The sequence below is a fragment of the Oreochromis niloticus genome, linkage group LG3 (assembly GCF_001858045.2).
Source record: "Oreochromis niloticus isolate F11D_XX linkage group LG3, O_niloticus_UMD_NMBU, whole genome shotgun sequence".
In the NCBI taxonomy this organism is placed as follows: Eukaryota; Metazoa; Chordata; class Actinopteri; order Cichliformes; family Cichlidae; genus Oreochromis; species Oreochromis niloticus.
This window is the reverse complement of record NC_031967.2, coordinates 74,907,494-74,927,026: the sequence shown is the minus strand read 5'-3', so window position 1 is coordinate 74,927,026 and position 19,533 is coordinate 74,907,494. Positions and strand designations below refer to the sequence as shown.

Sequence of the window (19,533 nt, the reverse complement as noted above, 5' to 3'; positions counted from 1 at the left end):
TGTGTATACTATGTCAAACTGTCTCCACTACAAGATCAGAGCCACTTTGATATGTGCCCACTATGGAGATGCACAGAGCCCCCCTGTCTCTATAAATTTAGAGGGACTTAAAAATGACCTGTCTTCATTTGTAGCCAGCTTAGTCCCCTTGTGAATGTGAAGCACTTGTTTGAAAATGTTTAAAAATTAAATAATATAAAGAAACCAAGCTGTAAAGACAGGGAAGCTGTGGCTGTGTTTATGGAGTCATTAAATCAAAATTATTATTACATGCAAGGAATCAAGTGACAAAAGGCTATTGCATACAGCCCTAAAAATCTAACAACCCTGCAAAAGATGTTGTAGTGAAGTGACTTTAGTGTACAGTTTGCCCTGCTTCCCTGCTTCCAATGAAAAGGCAGATGTAAAAACACAATAATTCTTTTGAACATTTGTTTATTTGTTCATTTTCTATAATACCAATTAAAGGAATAAAAAGCCGGTAATGCCATTGTCAGCTATGAGTCACAGGGCTTTCTAATTTTACTGGCAGTGCAAAGTTGTGGTGACAGCAGGGCTTGACTGGTAATCTGGTATTCTGGATATTTTCCTGTTGGCTGTAAGACCAGTACAACTCTTAGTTGTCAATATCATTATACAGGCTTACAGGCTGGCTGGAATGGCAGCTGCACCTGACCCTACGAGCACTGACAGCAATCTCTCGGTGTGTTTTTTTGACCACTACTTTTCACTTTTACTTAATAATATTTTAAAGCAATGCTACTCTTACTTGAATAACATTTTTGGATACTTGACCCACCTCTGTATATATGCAACCCAATTTGTCCAATGTGAAACGTTGCACTGTCAGTGACTTTGAGTAATACTGCAGAAGCAGCGTATGCAAGCAGTGAACAGGGAACAATCAAGTCTGACTGACTCCATGTGTTCAGCATTGTGTTGATGCATTACAAGAGAAGTAAAAACCTTTTCTGGAGATATTCTCTTACCTGAAGTTCAATGACATCATACTGAAAGAAAGAACCAAAGACAGGCGGAGTTAAGAAATTGTTGTGTAAATCACTGCATGCCAATTCTAAACAGCATTAATAACACTGTTCAAAAACTCACCAACTGATTGGCCGGTCGCATCTTATTATCCATCGTAACGACTCTAAAATTCACTGTGAGAAAAAGTTTAAAGAGATTATCTCTCTGTTTCTCTCCTTATACTTTAAAAGAAAGGTCCATTAGGGTTGGGGCCATGACTGCTAAAATTAACAAAATAGACACATAATTAATTAACTAATTAAAATTGAAATAATTAATTAAATATCTAAAAAAATGTATTATTAATTAAATTATGTATTTTGTTTTTCAATTTTTAATTAAATATTTCATGGTTGCTGTGCTGCAGTGCATCGTGAATTAATCTGTCACTGCAATTTATCAACAAACACAACATCTGATTTTTACCCTACATAGCAAGTCAATACAGATCTCAGATAATGGACTAATGGTGGTAACGTGGACAGACCGGCCAAATACTCGAAGGTTACACTACATAAAAATATTCAAAACATATTTAGTGACGCGGCAAGTATTTCAAAATACTGCTTATGGTGTAGCTCCATCAGGTCCAAATGAACTGTGTGTATTAAGCAGGGCACACTAGATAACCAAACACCAGGCCAAAGCATTACTTTGGACTCTGTCTAAATTGTCTCTGTTTGATGGGTGACAGATAAAACTGATTAATGAACACTGAAGAAGAGGAAACATACAATAATTAATTAAATTGAAAATCATTAATTGGACAGTTAAATAATTAAATATCCTTATAAATAATCAAAATGAGAAATAATGAATGAAATATATAACAAGGTCATTAAATATGTGTTGGAAACTGGAAATTAGACATAAATACCTAAATATCTGTTAGTGTACACTCAATCATCCAGGTAAGGAAAACCCCCAGAGTTGATTCTGTTCATGTGGACGTTTTCAGTGGGAGAAACGTTTCGTCACTGATCCAGGTGACTTCTTCAATCTCAGATGACTGCAGGTTTCCTCAATCGTATAAACAGTACATTTGCATAATGACTGACACAAGCACCACTGACTAACAATGGGCTGTTAGGTTCTGCACACAGAGGAAGTCCAAAGCAGAGCTCTGGTATCGTACCCAAAAGAAAGTCATTGGTTCAGGGTTTCCCCAAATTCAAATTCTTTACTGTCCCACAAGGGGACAGCTTTAATCATAGTAGGTGATGAGCTATAAGAGGACTTCCTAAAATCAATAATCATGTCTTTAGTTTTTGACACAGTCAGTGAAAGGAAAGACTCATCATACGAAGCCACAAAACCATCTACAACCTGTCCATGGCCTGACTCGTCCCCCACAGGAAGACTGACGATCACTGTGTCATCAGCAAACTTCAGGATGTGTCTGTTTGTGAAATTGCTGCGACACTCATTTGTGTACAGAACGAACATAAGGGGAGAGAGGCAGCACCCCTGGGAGATCCAGTAGAGGCGGAGAGCACGTCAGAAAGTACATGATTCACCCTCACGCATTGTGACCTTAGTTAAAAAGTCTGTCAGCCAGCCAATCAGACTAGTGTCAAGTTTAAAATGATTGTAAAGCCTGTCAGCAAGTAAGAAGGGTTTAATTGTGTTGAATGCCGATGAAAAGTCAGCAGATAATAACCTTGCATGGGTGTGAGGGGCCTCAAGATGCTTATACGAGAGATGCAGGCGTCTGACAACAGCATCCTCCACACCTCTCCCTGCTCTACAGGCAAACTGGAAGGGGTCAAGATGTTGTTCAACATGCATTAAAATCTCCTTAATTATCTTCTCAAATGACTTCATCACTAAAGAATTGAGAACCACAGGCCTAAAATCATTCGATGCCTTAGGAGAACTGGCCTTAGCAACTGGAACTGAAAACATCCAGATGAACAGAAACTTTTTCACATGATTTAAATAATTTATTACATTTTTTAAATGAAGTAATTAATATTTAATTAATGTCTATTGTATATATATATATATGTCTATATTTATATCTATATCTATCTATATATATAATTTATTGAAATTTAATTGATATCACTAATATCACTAATTTATATTTTAATTAATGAGACATTTAATTTATTATCTAATTATGTGTTTCATACATTTTGGCACCCGTGGCCCTCCATATACTTCACTCATGTTTTTTTGTACTTTGAATTCCATGTTTGAACATAATTATTTAATTGTGAACAATAAAACTATTAAAGATAAAACCATTAAACTTTCACATAAAATGAATTTGACTCTGTAATCGGGGACAAAAAATAAATCATGTCTGAGTAATGCCCCTTAGTTTATTCCTAAATTAATCTCAATTACTGTCTAATTCTCCATCACAGCGAAGGTCTCAAAATGGAAAATATAACTTGGCCTTTGCTCTTTGGGGGAAGTTGTGCACTCTGAGTATTCTGCATGTTTTATTTTGCATTACTGTGAAATACAACTACATACCATTCAGACGTTGTCACTGGCTGTCTTTGTTGCAATGTGAAGTTCTTCATTAGTGTGAGCTCAAACATGAAGCTTGTGAGAATTTTTTTTAAATAGTTCTGTTCGACTCAAAGATCGACTCAAAGTGCAAACAAACATCTCGGTCAATGGACGTTTAAAATATGGTGAAAAGCATTTGCTATATGAACCAAACACTTCACATCAATCACTGTATGTGTGTCCAAATTTTACACCATAAAACTTGTTATACAAATTGAAGATGGTGGAGCAGCTGGTTCATGATGATTTGATATGGAATGAACTACATGTCATATATAAAATAACAGCACATTGTTACCTTTTTGTCCAGGGAGGTAGATGGGTTTGTCTGTTTGGATGAATGTGAAGGTATCAGACGCTCGGATCATCACTTTTCTGACTTGTTTGGAGTAAAATGTGTCTCCTCGTACCTCCACCTGAAAGTCTTGCACCTCCTTTTGTACCAAAGGAGCCTGGGACAGTGGGATATTTAGATAGTCATTTAAGCCAATAATGCTTGCTATAAAAACTAACAAACACACTTTGTGTGTGAAAGTGCTGGTTGCGGACCTCAAACTGAACACAGGTTTGAAAGGCCTCATTTGACGTATGTGTGAATAAGGTCGTGTTCTTCTCTCTCGACTTCAAAGTGACAGTCATGACCAGAGTCCCAGTGGGCTGTCGGAGAGTTGCACAGAATTTGGCCTCAGCTCCAGCGTCAATAACTGCAGGAATGGCCACCAGGTACTGGCTGCATACAGCATTGCACATACAGCAGTTACTGCAGTGAACAACTTACACAGACAAAAACACGCTGAAGACAAACTCACGGTTCAGCCACTGCTTGATCCACATGCATCCAGCTCAGGAGGACACAGAGAGTGCAGCTCAGGATCCAGAGACGGTCCATGACTGATTGTGACAATCCTCAGTGTCACCTCCTGCTAAATATTGGCTGACACAGATCGTCCCCACCCACATATACTGTAACAGCCACGTGTTTGAAACGCACTCATGTACTCTGATCTCCACAAAGTCAATCACTTACACATTTACAGTTCAAAATCCAAATCCTGCTTTCAGCACTGAACACTAAACTATACACAACACTAAAGTTTGTCGTTCAGTGTAAAACATTACAGTAACATACAGTGCTCCGATTTTAACAGTGCTAAATCACCTCCAAATTTAATTTGGCTTTCACAAAAAATGTTATTTCTATTCTGTATGTGTCCATGTTTGACTTAACATCAGTGCTGGGATACACCGCTGTAGCCTGTAACTACTGATATTTTCTAAAATCACTGGGAGTTACAGTAGGTTTAACTCCCTTTACCCAGCGTGGGATGTCTGACTGTGCCATGTTTTTGACCTTATTTTTCAGGAAAGACTAAACAAATGTTTGTGTAGTGATAACAGGCTCAAAAAGAGCTGGTGGATTCATCAGTGAAGGCACAGTCTGCTATACACACTTTAAGACAAATATGACAATGTTTCTGTAAGAATTCAAAATGAATCATGTTAAACAGCTATTTGTTGCACTTTGGTAAACAACACAGATCATAATTCAGCCCACTGAAATAACTGCAGTGACAGTCACACTGCTGCTGTGGATGGAAATGTAGTCTGGTTTTTAAACTGTAACATTGCTGAGAATGAGTCATTATCTCTGACCCTCTGGACCCAGCAGTATTACCCCATGTCATTCTATTTGCCTTGTTTACCCTCGATTTGCCTTTACGGGAATAGGATTTTTGTTTGTTCTGGATCACTAAGGCGCTGTGGGGGGGCATGCTTTACACACATACAGATGTGTTAATCCATAAATGTTAATACAGTTTGTTAATACTTATTAACAAATGCAGAAAATAAAGTTTGTTTAAAAACAGTTAAATGAAAGACTGGAGTCTGTACTGATATACTGAATATTTGCTGCTGTTATCATTATTAGATATTTATTATGATACATTTATTTATGACATGAGCTCACTCACAGTGAAAGCGCTTGAACGTGTGACCAAGGACCCTAAACAGCATGCTCATTTAAATTGTGACAAACTTCATAAATGTGGGTGAAAATGATTGTGATTGTCTCCAATTTTAACAGCTCAACAATGTTCTCTTATAAATTTTACTACACAAAGGAATTCTGTAATAAAGTCCTTTAAGCCAAATTAATACTTTTATGAAATCAATTTTAAAACAGTGAATGCCAAGTTTTATTTCGTGCACGTTAGTTAATTAAAACACGAAGGGTGTTGTTAGGCAGAAAAGCAGCTCCAGCACCCACATTACTGACATCCACCAGTATTACCTCATGAGGAGCTGGAGCATTTCTTAGGCACAAATGCATAACCTTGTATGAGTAACTCTGGACGAAAGCAGTGACATTAGTGATGTGTCGGTCGCGAACAAAACTCAGCTTAGAGACGATTTTTTTTTTTTTCCTTTCTCTCACCCTCTCTCTCTCTCGCACTTTTTTTCCGCTTCACTCCGCACGTGAGCCTTGTGCTTGCGCTGAGCAGAGGGGGGAGGGGCGGTAGTTACACTGGCAGTAAAGTAGCACAGGAACAGAGTAGTGATGGGAATTCCGACTCTTTCGGCTTGACTCACTAAAAAGAGCCGGCTCTTTCGGCTCTGAACCAGCTTTTCAGGTTGTTTTGTTGCTTTAATTAATGTATTATCAACAACAATATAAAATTATGCACAAAAGGAATTACTAATGTAAAATAAGTGGTTTTATTTTATTACCGTATATGTTTATATATAAAAATATACGGTGGCCCCTTGAGACCAAGCACGTGCAAACTCCAAAAAGCACATACAAACTAAAACACATTGCTTGTCACAATCTGAAAGCAGGGACTCAAGCGCAGAGCAGGTTGACGTCTCAGAACACCATTTATTTACACACCAGTGCAGTAATATATACAGTGACGGGGAAAAGTTCAGGGTTCCAGGGGATTAGGGGAAGGCTCTCTCTCTCACGCTCGCTCACGTCCTCACATCCAACTCACACACGTTCGTACCGCGGGGAGGTCACAGGTCCGGGAAGATAAACTGGAACAAGAAAGGGAGAAATCACTCACAAGTCACGAAGGTAGGGCGTAAAGGTATGAGACCATGGGAGCTGGAAAGAAAGACTAACGTCAGTAGCACAATCATCCAGCGATGAGAGGATCTGTGGCCCAGCCTCAAATAGTAGATTGGTAATCAGCTGATCGCCAACAGCTGTGTGAGCCAAGGGCGGGAGCCAGCTGTGAGCTCCGCCCAGGCAGAGAGGTAGAGGAGAGAGAGTGAAAGCAAAAACACAAGTGTAGCCTTGTGAGGCCGGCTGGGCAGGCACGGGGACCATGACATTGCTAGCGTTAACTGAACTTCCAAAGCACAGCTACGTAGATCACTTAAATTACACAATTGAAAGCATATGTGTATTGTTTGTGTATTTATACACAAGCACTCATATATATTCAAATAATTTAAAAAAAAGTTCATTTACCTGTTACTACCACACACCAAATCCGGTCGTTGGTACTTGCTGGCTTGTGTAGCCACTAGGTGACAAAGCTCAACACTGCCCCTAGCATCCTGGAGCACTTCTGTTGTATTTAAGAATTTGTTCGTGCTTCTGAGTTTTTACGTGTTTTGGAGTTTTTGCGAGTTTTGGAGTTTTTACGTGCTTCAGAGTTCGTACGTGTTTTGGAATTTTTGCGTATTTTGGAGTTTTTACGTGCTTCTGACTTTTTACGTGCTTCTGAGTTTTTACGTGTTTTGGAGTTTGTAAATACTTTTATTTACTTACTCCACATAAAATGTAATAAATAAATCATATAATACAAAAACCAACGATTCACATTTCAACTTTTAACTATTCAAATTTTCAGCTTTTTCCTTTTAAACAAAATTAAAGTGAAACAACACAAAACACTGCAAACCACAGCACAATTAAATGTCAATTAAAATATGAAAACAAAAAGAAGATGCACATTCTCTGTCATATGGGCCTGCATGAAAAAACTTTCTGAATTCTTTATCATCTGCAACTGAAAATAGTTGTGGATGATTACTATACCTTTCTAATGTGACGTTGTTGTGCCTGGCTTTCTTTCTCTCTGTCTTTCCCTCCTGCTCTGTTCCTGTGCTACTGAGTGTAACTATGGCGTTATTTTTGTTTTATTTTTTTTTTGTGCCACTATTCCGAGCGCAGGTTATAAAAATTTGCAGGTGCAAGTGTTGCATTTTGAGAAGAAATTTATTTTGAGCGAAGAAAAGCTAAATTTGAGTGAACAAAATTCATTGCTGCGTGCAAAAACTGTATTTCAGTGTTCGCTATTATCCATATATAAACACAACAGCAGCCCCTCTCGCTCAGTTTTTGCACTTGTTCGCAATGTGTTGCTTGCGCTCTCAACATTTCTGCCTTGCGCACAGTAGCGGTTTTAGATACGGGCGACACGGGCGGTTGCCCGGGGCGGCATCGTGGTGGGGGGCGGCATCACTGGCATCGTCAAAAAAAAAAGAAAAATATTGCTGCCCCGACATCATGCCAGCGCATATTGGGAATGGCATAGGCACCGATCGGTTTTCTATCGCCCATTTGCTGGGAGTAAGGGCGCCCTTCGTTTGCGAGGTGCGTCTGCTGCTTGCGGCACAGGGAGGAGAGGGCGGGGCGGCGGACGATTCTCTGGCTGGCTCGAGCAGCATCTAATAACCAACTCGCAAAATAAAACAAAATAAAAACAAACCAACAAACACGAAAACACCAGACATTATGATAAATGGCCTGTATTTATATAGCGCTTTAATAGTCCCTAAGGACCCCAAAGCGCTTTACACATCCAGTCATCCACCCATTCACACACACATTCACACACTGGTGATGGCAGCTACATTGTAGCCACAGCCACCCTGGGGCGCACTGACAGAGGCGAGGCTGCCGGACACTGGCGCCACCGGGCCCTCTGACCACCACCAGCTGGCAACGGGTGAAGTGTCTTGCCCAAGGACACAACGACCGAGACTATCCAAGCCGGGGCTCGAACCGCCAACCTTCCGATTACAAGGCGAACTCTCAACTCTTGAGCCACGATTATAATTTGCACCGATGTTTTTCTATACACGAAAAGTGAGTGCAAGAGCCCTCGGTGCGCCTGCTCGCTGCTGAAGTCAAAGTAAACTTTATTGTCATCTCCGCTACATACAGTCCAGTATATAGAGAGACGAGACGACGAGGCTCCAGTTACAGCACTGCAAGTAAACAAACAATAAATATTTAAGAGTAAAAACATGAATATACACTTTAGGACCAGGGGTAAAGGGATCAATAATAATTTAAAATGTATATTTTATATTTTGTTGATTTAAAGTCTCACACACAACCCGTTTTTAAAGTTTAAAAAAAGAGAAAAGAAGAGGAGGAGTGTAGCGACTTCCACAGTCGCTAGAGGCCGGGGACTGAGCCTATTTGCCTGACGCGCTGTCAACTTTACGCAATAATGCGAGAGGTGGAATTGCTTGCTTGTTTATTAAAGTGCTTGAAAAGTTTACAGAGCAATGTGATCGGCTCGCGATTCAAACTCTTAAAACATCACAGGCTCTAATGCAAGAAGGGGAAACTCGTTGTGCTGTGGTCAACAAAAACTACGGCTACCCAGCCCTCCTCTCTGTCAAAATCAAACCAGTGAAAGACTCACTGACAACGCCCTCTTAATGTCACCGCTAGCACCCACGTGACTCCCGTTACACATCACCATAGCAACCAAACAAATGAAAACCCAGTGATCATTAAAATTCAATACATTTAATTATGGCTCCTAGAAGGAGAAACGAGCAAAAGATACAGGTAAGCAGATGTGTCATTGGATAATGGCAGGTCATGTATCCTAAAACATTAAGAATCAGAATACTTTATTAATCCCTAAGGAAATTATGTGGGTTACAGTTCCTCCAAGAAGAAATGGTAAAAATAGTTACAGTAACAGACTAAACTCCAAACAATATATACAATAATATAATATTAATTAGTCAGTGTTAATTGTTGATTTGTCCTGTTCTCATTGTATGATGAATTATGATGTCTGTTTAGTAGCCGTTTGCATACTATGCATACTCTCTCTCTCTCTTCATATGTGTGTGTGTGTGTGTGTGGGGGGGGGGGGGGGGGGGGGGGGGGGGCGCCAGAGGGAGTGTTCGCCCAGGGCGCCAAACAGGCTAGGACCGCCACTGTGTGCGCATTCAACTCTTTCTGTACACCGCTATATTTGTGCCACAAAACCAGCCAACCACAGACTTGGATGCAAAAAATCTGATTGGTTTGGGTTTGGGGGAGGAATATGGGCAGAACTTTGTGCCATCAAAAATTGCTCAACTTGAATAAAAGCTTCTAAAAATAAATTTGAATTAGTCCAATTTGAAATCCAATGAATTGGTTTGAAAGTGATCGTCACTAAATTGAATTTTATATTTTGAAAATGAAATAATTTAAGCCCAGAGTAATCGAGTACCGGTTAATAAACTCTCAGGTTGGTAATAAATGTATTACATGTATAAGAAAAAGTGTCATGTTAACAAATGATTGCCTAACAGTAACTGTTATGCTTATTGTAGCTGTAAGCTAAAAAATACTAATTTAGCGTAGTTATCCCTGGGTTCAGCTTTGACAAAAATGATCGACTGTTTCTAGTAGAATTACACAGTTGTCATCTAACATCTCTTTGTTTCTATTTACACATATATGTGTACTATGTTTGTTAATAGAGATGAAGCCAGTGTTTCTGTCATGTACTGACTATTGGTGCTTAACTGTATGAGGCTTATTAGACATTATGGAACGGATCAAAAATAAAAGGGGCGGGGCCATCTGCTGTGATTTGTTGGGGTGAGAGAAGGAAAACAGGATAAAGACATGCTGTGGAAGAGAGACAGAGATTAATAACAAGTATGATTCAATGCAGAGAGGTCTATTAACACATAGTGAGTGAGAAAGGTGACTGGAATGGAAAAACTCAATGCATCATGGGAATCCCCAGGCAACCTACACCTAATGCAGCATAACTAAGGGAGGATTCAGGGTCACCTGGTCCAGCCCTAACTATATGCTTTAGCAAAAAGGAAAGTTTGAAGCCTAATCTTGAAAGTAGAGATAGTGTCTGTCTCCCGAATCCAAACTGGAAGCTGGTTCCACAGAAGAGGGGCCTTAAAACTGAAGGCTTTGCCTCCCATTCTTTTTTTAAATACTCTAGGAGTAAGGAAGTGCCTCAGATAAGGCCATAAGAGCTGACCGTGGAGTACTGCAAAGTCTACAACCAGGTGACATGGTCATTGCAGATAAGGGCTTCACAATTCAAGACATCCCACCAGAAGAACGTTCCATCTTTCCTTACCAATGGACAATTCACATAGGAGGACGTGAACGATAACAGGCTGATCTCCCACACAAGAATACATGTAGAGCGTTCCATTCATAGAGTGAAACTGAAACTTTTCTCAATTTTGCATCACATCCCTCATCACTTCAGAACAAATATTAATAAAATCCTGAAAGCATGTGTGCGTCTTACAAATTTACAAATTCTCCATGAAATTGAATGAATTATACCTGTGACCAGACAATACAACTGTTGAATAAGTTTACTTTTATTGTTGCTATGGCAGATTTCTTTTCTCATTTATTAATCATATATTTTAATCATATTACCTTAGTATTAGTAATGTACCTTTTCTCCCTTAGTTGTATGCATGTGTTCTATAAATGGGTCTTATGTTCTACACACACACTGACACAGTGAGACCATTGTAATGGGAGACGTTAAACAGATAGTGTAAATCTTTAGGTGATGGCCAAGCAGAAAAAAAGATCATAATTCTCTCTGTGAGGGAGGAGAAAATCCTGGAAAAAATGTATTTTTTCAGCTCCAGGCTTTTCTGGAAATTAATGACATCTCAGAAACATTTCAGTCTGGTTTCAAAGCACTACATAGCACTGAGATGGTGCTTTTAAAAGTTCTTAATGATCTTTCATTAATTGTTGACTCTGGTAAGTCTGCCATTTTAGTGCTTTTAGATCTGTGTGGGTATTAAAGGAACTGCACTTGAATGGTTCAGATCCTATTTAACTGATAGAAGTTTTTCTGTCAGGTTTGGTGACAGAAACACCCCCCCCCCCCCCCCAAAAAAAAAAAAAATGTGGGGTCCCTCAAGGATCTATCCTGGGCCCAGTACTCTTTTCCCTTTACATGCTCCCATTAGGCTCTATTTTCAGGAAACATGGAATCTCATTTCGCTGCTATGCCAATGATTCTCAAATTTACTTTCCTCTAAAAAGAATTCTACAGACTCTCTAAAAGTTTTGCTAGACGGCTTTGATGACATTAAATTATGGTTTGCATTTAATTTTTTTAATGTAAACGACCAAAAAACTGAGATTGTTCTCTTTGGACCTTCTGACCCTCATTCTTCTCTTAAGGTTGACCTTGGTCCTCTGCAAAAGTCCAGAAATCCCTATGCAAAGAATCTGGGAGTGTTCTTTGATAGCAGCTTTTCATTTGAGAAACATAAATTCTGTTGTAAAATCCAACCTCTTCCTGCTCAGGGCCCTTACTAAAACTAACAACATTTTTTCATTTGCTGACTTTGAGAAAGTGATACATGCATTTATTTCACCCTGGCTTGACTACTGTAATAGTCTTTATTTTGGTACCTACGGTGGCCCTGAAGTGCAAACCACAAAAACAAATCACAAAACGCACAACAAATTGAAAAGCGCAACAACAAATTGAAAAGCGCAAAAACAAATTCACTAAACGCAAAAACAAATTGAAAAGCGCAAAAACAAATCACAAAACGCACAACAAATTGAAAAGCGCAACAACAAATTGAAAAGCGCAAAAACAAATTGAAAAGCGCAAAAACACATTCACTAAACGCAAAAACAAATTGAAAAGCGCAAAAACAAATTCACTAAACGCAAAAACAAATTGAAAAGCGCAAAAACAAATTGAAAAGCGCAAAAACAAATTGAAAAGCGCAAAAACAAATTGAAAAGCGCAACAACAAATTCACTAAACGCAACAACAAATTGAAAAGCGCAAAAACAAAAGAAGAATCACAAAAACAAATTGAGAAGCACAAAATAAAATTAAGATGCACGAAAACAAAAGAAGAATCACAAAAACAAATTGAGAAGCACAATTACATTAAGAAAACCGGAAAGGGTAGGTACCAGTCGGCAACAGGAGACATCACTGATTGGATGTCCGCGCTGTTCGTCTTTGGAACCGGAAGTTACTCTGCCTGTAGCGCATTTCGTTTGAAAAACGGCGGAATGTTTTGTCCTAGCTATGGGAAAAAGCTGGTTGAGGAGTCACCAAACTTTTGCAGCGGCTGTGGCGAGAGGCTTTATCACGCATCTTGCATCGGAGACACTTCACTCCCATTGAGTAAGTTAATAAGCATAATAAAATGTTTGTTATTTATTGATTTATTAGCCTAGCGTTTCCAGACCATAGCAGACCAGAGGGCTGTTCCACTAAGCGAGCTCAGAAAATCGAGGCTCATTTGAAAATGCACGCAGCTGTCAAAATGACTGCTCAAGACCTTTCTAGTAGTGAAGGTTTGAGGGCAGTTCTAGTGTTAACAAACCTCGCAGCTAGGGTGCCACGGACCAGACTTGTCCACAAGCATATTGCATAATGAATGAGCAGAAAGACTGCAGGTTAGCCTGGTTCCTGGAACCGAATTTGGGGCAATCGAGCCTGGATTTTCAGAGTGAGCCTGGCTTTTGGGATTAGCTTGCTTCGTGGAACAGTCCTCTGAGCATTTCCACAACTGAAACGATAATAAATTAGTTCATTTATTATGTTTGGTTAACTTTAGGAACTAACACTATTATGTGTCTATACATTAAAACTTAGTGGTGTAGAATTGTATTGGTCAATAGTATCAGTTACATTGTCATTCCTTGGTAGAAATTTTCTAGTGAGATTATTCAGTGTTGTCCTTATTTGCGTGTTGTGTGGACAATGGAATGTCACATGAATGAATGTCTTTAATGTGTGACATTGTAGTACATTTTTCCTTTGTTTCCCTTTAGCATCACAGACTACCTCAAACTGCCCGACTCCAACCTTCAGCACCTTCTTAGAATACAGAAAAAAGAAAAATGAAGAGAGGCAAAAGTTTTCTGAAGGGAGGAAGGGCTTAAAGAAAAAGGAAAAAAGAAAGGTTCAGGTAGTTTGGCTAGCTCTGTCTGAAAACAAGTTGAGGTTAATTTTCTAATGACATTCTTTTGTTATTCCTTAGGGGAGTTGTGTAAAAAATGTTCAGTGTAGTAAAGCTATCCAGAATAAGAACAATTGTTTATGAGTAATTGTACATTTAGGTTGTCAGGAAGATCCCTCTTTTGCAGTTAATAAATATTCAAGTTTGAATAGATCTGCTTAGAGTCATATTAGTATCTACTTGGCCCATTGTTCATGTCTTTTTCCTTACAGATAAATGTCGGCTTGATGACCATTAAAAAGGGTGGTTTGAAGCCATACCGTGGAAAAACTATTTTCCTAACAACAGACCCTGACGCTACTGCCACAAGTCTGCTCAATCAAGCTGTTAAAAAAATGAAGGACTTTAACAAAGATCTAAAAGATGAACCTTTCCTTCTTCTGTATCCGGATGGCACTGAGGTCATTACTGTCCCTGGAACACAAAGACCATTTACACTTGAGGCTTATAAGGCTGAAGTTGGCAAGCCTTATCAAAGAATCACTGTTTTCATCTGCTTGAAGAGTGACTTTGAAGATGGTAAGCTGCTAATGTTTGTTTGGATTTTGACACACATTCCCTTAGTTTCAACAAATGCTAATTTTGAAATTGTGAAATGATAACATTACGCATAAAGCACCCAAGTCAATAGCATACCTACATTAAAATGGTGAATGGCCTGTATTTGATATAGCACCTTCTAGGGTTCTACAACCCCCCCAAGACACTTCACAACAAAACCAGCCATTCACCCACACACATTCACACACTGCTGGTGATTAGCTACAATGTGGACACAACTGTCCTGGGACTCACTGACTGAAGCAAGGCTGCTGTACACAGATGCCACCTATCCCTCCCACTACCACCACCTGGCATGGAGGGTGAAGTGTCTTGCCCAAGGACACAACAAATGTGACAGACTGAGCAGGGCTCAAACCTTCAACCTTTTGATTACAGGGCGGGCTTTTAACTCCTCTGCCACCATTGCTCCCTAAATTAGCTTGTATATGTTATGTTTCTTCCTGGAAACATGAAATTCAGCCATTTTTGGATCTACTGAGTCATGAGTTTTAAATGCTAACTTTATGCCTTTCGTATTAATCTATAATTGATGATCAAATAAAGTTTCATACATTAGTATGAATTTAGTTAGCTTAGCTTAATTTGTTTTCATGTTTTGTAGTTGGAGAAAACTCAGACTTGTCTGACTCTGACCCAGAGATTGTTATTAAAAGGCCCTCTGAGTTTGATCTTGCTGATACACTGGTAAGTACAATTTAAAATTTTTTTATAGAGTTTTCTTGTTGTTTAGCCACCACCATTTGCCTCAGTTCAGTAAAACAGTTAATAGTCATATGTGAAATACATTTTGTGTGTGTGTGTGCGTGCTCGCGTGTGTGTGTTTGTTTGTTTGTTTCAGCCATTGGAACTTCAACATGAAAGCAGTCCTTTACAGAAAGCGGCAGAATATGAGTAAGTGATATTTGAAGAACATGTAATCTTTTACTGTTTTTTGCCTACACTTTGTATTAATGAGATATACACTTTTGTCATTCATTCTGTATATGCTTTTTGGAACATGGACTACATAATACTTGTATTGCTTGTTTGTTAGTTAATCAAGATGCTTAAATATTTTCAAAGTGTCAATTAATATTTTCACAGTACACAACAAAAATGCTTTTCTTTGTTCTCTAAGGAAGGGTGCTGGGGATCTTATGCTTGCTAATGAAGTACAACAGGTAAAAAACTATTTTATTAGTAAAACAGTGCAGCAGACAATCTCCACCGCCTTTACTTTGCAATTAGATAACGATTCACTGTTTGCTGAGCCCCCAGAAGAACCTGTGTTAGTAATTTAAACATTGAATCCAATTAACCGCCATCTTGTTCTGTACAAGACATCATGCAATCATGAGAGAAGTATATATACCTTTAAAAAAAAAAGTTTCCCTTTTTTTTAGAGACACCAATTTGCAGGCACATGGAATTATTGCAAATTTGGCACTGGAACTTGACCACAAGAAGGTCGGCAGGTTCAATATATCAAGGTCAGCTGTATGGGATGGAGCTGTTAGAGGATTTCGACGCAGCACATACTCTGACAACTACGACATGTTCATCAAGTTTAATGATGATGCTGGCAGCTTTGAAGAAGGTTTGGATACAGGTGGCCCGAGGCGTGAATTCCTCACACTTCTTATGGGCAGTCTGCGAAATCGCCCCATCTTTGATGGACCTCCAGAGAGCCGTTATCTTGTATATAATTCAAGAGGTGGATGTTTTCTCCGTAATTATTACAATGGAAATTTTAATAAAATTGGCGTATTTTTTTTATTAGCATATTTAATAGCAATTAACCATGATAATTATGTGCCCTGTATAACAGCTGCCAGGCAAGATGAGTACTTTTTAGCAGGAAAGATGATCGCTGTATCCATTGTGCATGGGGGACCAGCACCACATTTCCTCTCCAAGAACCTGGTCAACCACATCACAGGGAATCAGAGTTTCAGCGCCACTGTAGAAGATGTGCAAGATGAGGAGATCACAAAAATTTTACATCAGGTAGAAAATTACCTAGGCTCAGGGAATGGGTTTACTTAGAAGACACTTGGGGCCAGTTTAAAAGATTTAATTGGGATAAAAGTTATCCGGGTTGGATCATATCTTGAAAGTAGATTCTGTAATCTAAAAGGACGGATTTCCAACTCCCAACAACACAAGTGAAATAACAAATTGATTATTTTTTTAATCCAATGTTTGAATGAATCGTAAAAGTAGTGAAAATTATATTTTTGTTTTTCTTACAGTAAACCTTTTTTTTTTTTTTATAGGTTCTGAAAGCTGAATCAGAGGAGTCTTTGCATAATCTTATTTTGCAAAACAGCACAATCTTCCAAACTGCTGGATGCCTCAGAAACGTCAAGCCTTTTGAGAAACAAGCATTTGTGGAGGAGTACCTCAGATGGTACATCCTTGAAAGAAACCAAAGTGTCATTCAACGGTAAACTCATTACTCCTTTTAAATTCAGGATGGCCAGTTGCTCATCACAGCAGCCACTGACATTTTCAGACCTTCAGATGTATATGAAAAAACTGATTCAGTAGCATCGGTGATCTGATGAACAACTAGTTAATTCCTGAGCCACTGTCGCACGCTATTAACCTTTTGACACTAGAACTCTAATTTAGTATACATTTATTGTTCACAATGACCCATAATAATCATAGTCATGCAACATGATTAATTTTTCAGTTATTTATAAAAAGAGGTGATCCCTTGTTTGACACACGTGTTTATTCCAGTGTGAAAGCACTATTTTTTTTTTTAATGCTAAAATCCCAATGAGCTCTTCTTTTTTTGCTGTCACAGTTAATTTCTGAGCGCTATGAATTGTTTTTGTGTATGAGTGATTCTATGCATTTGAAATCTGTCCAAATTTATAATGAAAGTTCTAGTAGTTAAAGACATTTAAACACAATTTAGAAGACTGCAATAGTTATAGCTATAAACCAATTATTAGTTATTTGTCTATCCTTTGCAGATTTAAAGATGGACTGGAAAGTCTGAATTTTTTAAGTGCACTGCAACAAAATTCCAGTGTGCTGGCCCCACTCCTATGCTTCTCTGCCAAGGCCCTGACTGCTTCAGAACTGGAGAGCATGTTCAGACCAGATCTCAGCCCAGCAGGAAGCAACAAGCGGCATAAGGAGGTCCTAACACTTGGCTTTTGGGCAGATTATCTCCTTGATTGTGAAGGTTTGAATGACCATTTTTATTTGTTTATAGTTTTATGAAAGGAGAGGTGAGGAAATAAATTTTCTGTAATGTACTACAGTGTTTACTTTCTTCTTTCAGAGAAGGCAACAGCAGTGTGTCTGGAAGATTTGATGATGTTTGCCACAGGGCTGACGGCAGTTCCACCGGCAGGAATGACACCACCACCACGCATCCAGTTTTTAAGTGTTTCGCCTTTTCCAGTTGCAAACATCTGTGCAAATACTCTGAAACTACCCATCTGTGACTCATACAGCATCTTTAAGGCCAACATGGACTTTGGAATTCAAAATGCTCCAGGATTTGGATGTTCTTAAATCAGCAAGGTCATCAAGTTACAGTTACTGAGTTACCCTGTTAGGTTCAGCTGCCGTTGGCATACTACTTAACACATTTATGTGACAAGCAACTTCCATATTGTTAAACATTTAGTTGTTTTTTCTGAATATTGTGTATGTTGGAAAAGTGACAGAAATGCTGGACACTATTTGTAAATGGTTTTATTAAAGAAAATTTTAAATGTTTCATTGTGGTTAAATGTTAATATTTAAATCCATGCCAGTTGCTGTATATTATGAACAATATTATATTCAATTTAGCAAGAGGGAAAGGAAACACTACTAACATTAAAAAATGAAGGAAAAACAGAAGGGCTGGAGCACTCAAGTCCAAAGGTTTTATTAGGTGCAAAAAAAGGAAAGAAACTAACGTTTCGACACCGTGTGTGTCTTCGTCAGAGTAACTCTGACAAATGTCATTACAAACTGAAGTTCAGTTGGTATCTAAAACCCAGCTATGTCCTTCAGGGCCAAATACAGTTCTGTGGCCGATTCCCAGTCTTGTGGCTGCTGCAGTGTGTTTTGTTGTACAGCCTGTTGTAAATATTCCCCAATGTTTGGATCACCACCAGCTAACAGAGTGGATAAAGAGTAACAAGAGGTGCTGGCGCTGCGCACGGTCACACCAGGCAGCCCAGTGTAATCTGAGGAAGACGTGCAGCCTCTGCCAAGGGAAGCACCTGCAGGTACTGCATGATGTCAACGTTAGAACACTGAAAGGGTCACCAACAACAGCGATGGTGAGCGGTGACTCGAAGGTGGCGACCGACGTCCTGTATCTAGACAGACCCACTGAAGGCTGCAGAGTCCTTCTAAAGATCGTCAAAGTCTGCATTCATTATGGCAAGCGAACAATCAGCACTTATGCCGTCTTGGATGACGGGTCAGAGAGGACAATGCTTCTGCCAGAGGCTGCCGAGAAGTTAGGCATGCAAGGGGTCACAGAGGATGTCCCACTGCGCACGATTAGGCAGGACGTGCAGACTCTCAGAGGTGAGTCAGTATCGTTCTCTGTTTCCTCTCCCTCAAGGCCCAGGACCAGGTTCAAGATTGCTGGGGCCTTCACTGCTGCACGCATCGGACTTGCAGGCCACACTTATCCCATGGAGCAACTCAGAGAAAGGTATAAACACCTGATTGGCCTTCCGATCCACACCTTGATAAATGTGAAACCCTTGCTACTCATTGGCAGTGACCATCCCCATCTGGTTACCCCCGTTGAACCAGTCGGGCTGGGACCTCCAGGAGGGCCTGCTGCTATTCGCACCAGGCTAGGTTGGGCGCTACAAGGGCCAGCAAGTATAGTCGGCCAGCTTGCCCAACCACAGCAGTGCTTGCTGACAACTGTGGCACCTCAGGTCAGTGAGTTAATGAAACATGTAGAGAAACTATGGCAGGTCGACATCGTTCCGTTCCGAAACGAGAAGGTTGTTACTCGTTCAAGGCAAGACCAAGAGGCCATACGCATTCTGGAGACCAGAACTGTCCGAGTAGAGGTTGAGGGCATACTTCGCTATGCCACCCCACTGCTTCGCCGGAAGGGGATGCCTCTACTGCAGGCCACTAAAGACGCCGTCATGCCAAGTCTACGGGGTGTGGAGAGAAGGCTGGCTAAAGACCCAG

General features: G+C 39.6%; 2 protein-coding genes across 5 annotated transcripts in view; one reads left to right on the top strand and one right to left on the bottom strand.

Moving 5' to 3' along the window:
* Window positions 1-4,687, bottom strand: part of LOC109194179 (alpha-2-macroglobulin-like protein 1) — a 32,922-nt gene extending 28,235 nt beyond the window's left edge. For 2 of the 3 annotated variants that reach the window (XM_019357191.2, XM_019357192.2), the window contains exons 1-5: window positions 4,362-4,683; window positions 4,102-4,282; window positions 3,851-4,004; window positions 1,111-1,163; window positions 990-1,010 (exon numbers count right to left, since the gene is read on the bottom strand). In XM_019357191.2, the coding sequence (XP_019212736.1) occupies window positions 990-1,010; window positions 1,111-1,163; window positions 3,851-4,004; window positions 4,102-4,282; window positions 4,362-4,441 (489 nt within the window). In that variant the 5' untranslated portion in view covers window positions 4,442-4,683. Of the gene's footprint in view, window positions 1-989; window positions 1,011-1,110; window positions 1,164-3,850; window positions 4,005-4,101; window positions 4,283-4,361 lie in introns of all 3 variants that reach the window. The other variant, XM_025906096.1, reaches the window with a different exon arrangement.
* Window positions 4,688-12,674: 7,987 nt separating this feature from the next.
* On the top strand, window positions 12,675-18,096 carry LOC109201502 (G2/M phase-specific E3 ubiquitin-protein ligase). Of its 2 annotated transcripts, XM_025906101.1 has the most exons (11): window positions 12,675-12,968; window positions 13,622-13,758; window positions 14,022-14,328; window positions 14,975-15,057; window positions 15,212-15,264; window positions 15,495-15,533; window positions 15,756-16,066; window positions 16,181-16,359; window positions 16,629-16,798; window positions 17,340-17,554; window positions 17,654-18,096. In XM_025906101.1, exons 1-11 carry the CDS (start codon window positions 12,782-12,784, stop codon window positions 17,887-17,889), a joined length of 1,917 nt encoding a protein of 638 aa, XP_025761886.1. In that variant the 5' UTR covers window positions 12,675-12,781; the 3' UTR covers window positions 17,890-18,096. The 2 variants fall into 2 exon arrangements, with proteins under 2 accessions (XP_025761886.1, XP_025761887.1); XM_025906102.1 differs by lacking the exon at window positions 13,622-13,758 and having other exon boundaries at window positions 12,677-12,968.
* Window positions 18,097-19,533: the final 1,437 nt, after the last annotated feature.

Coding starts and splice junctions, on each gene's coding strand:
- LOC109201502 (XM_025906101.1), top strand. CDS start 12,782: ATGTCCGCGCTGTTCGTCTTTGGAACCGGAAGTTACTCTGCCTGTAGC. Junction 15,534..15,755: donor TTGCTAATGAAGTACAACAG/GTAAAAAACTAT, acceptor CCTTTTTTTTAG/AGACACCAATTTGCAGGCAC. Junction 16,067..16,180: donor TCTTGTATATAATTCAAGAG/GTGGATGTTTTC, acceptor CCTGTATAACAG/CTGCCAGGCAAGATGAGTAC.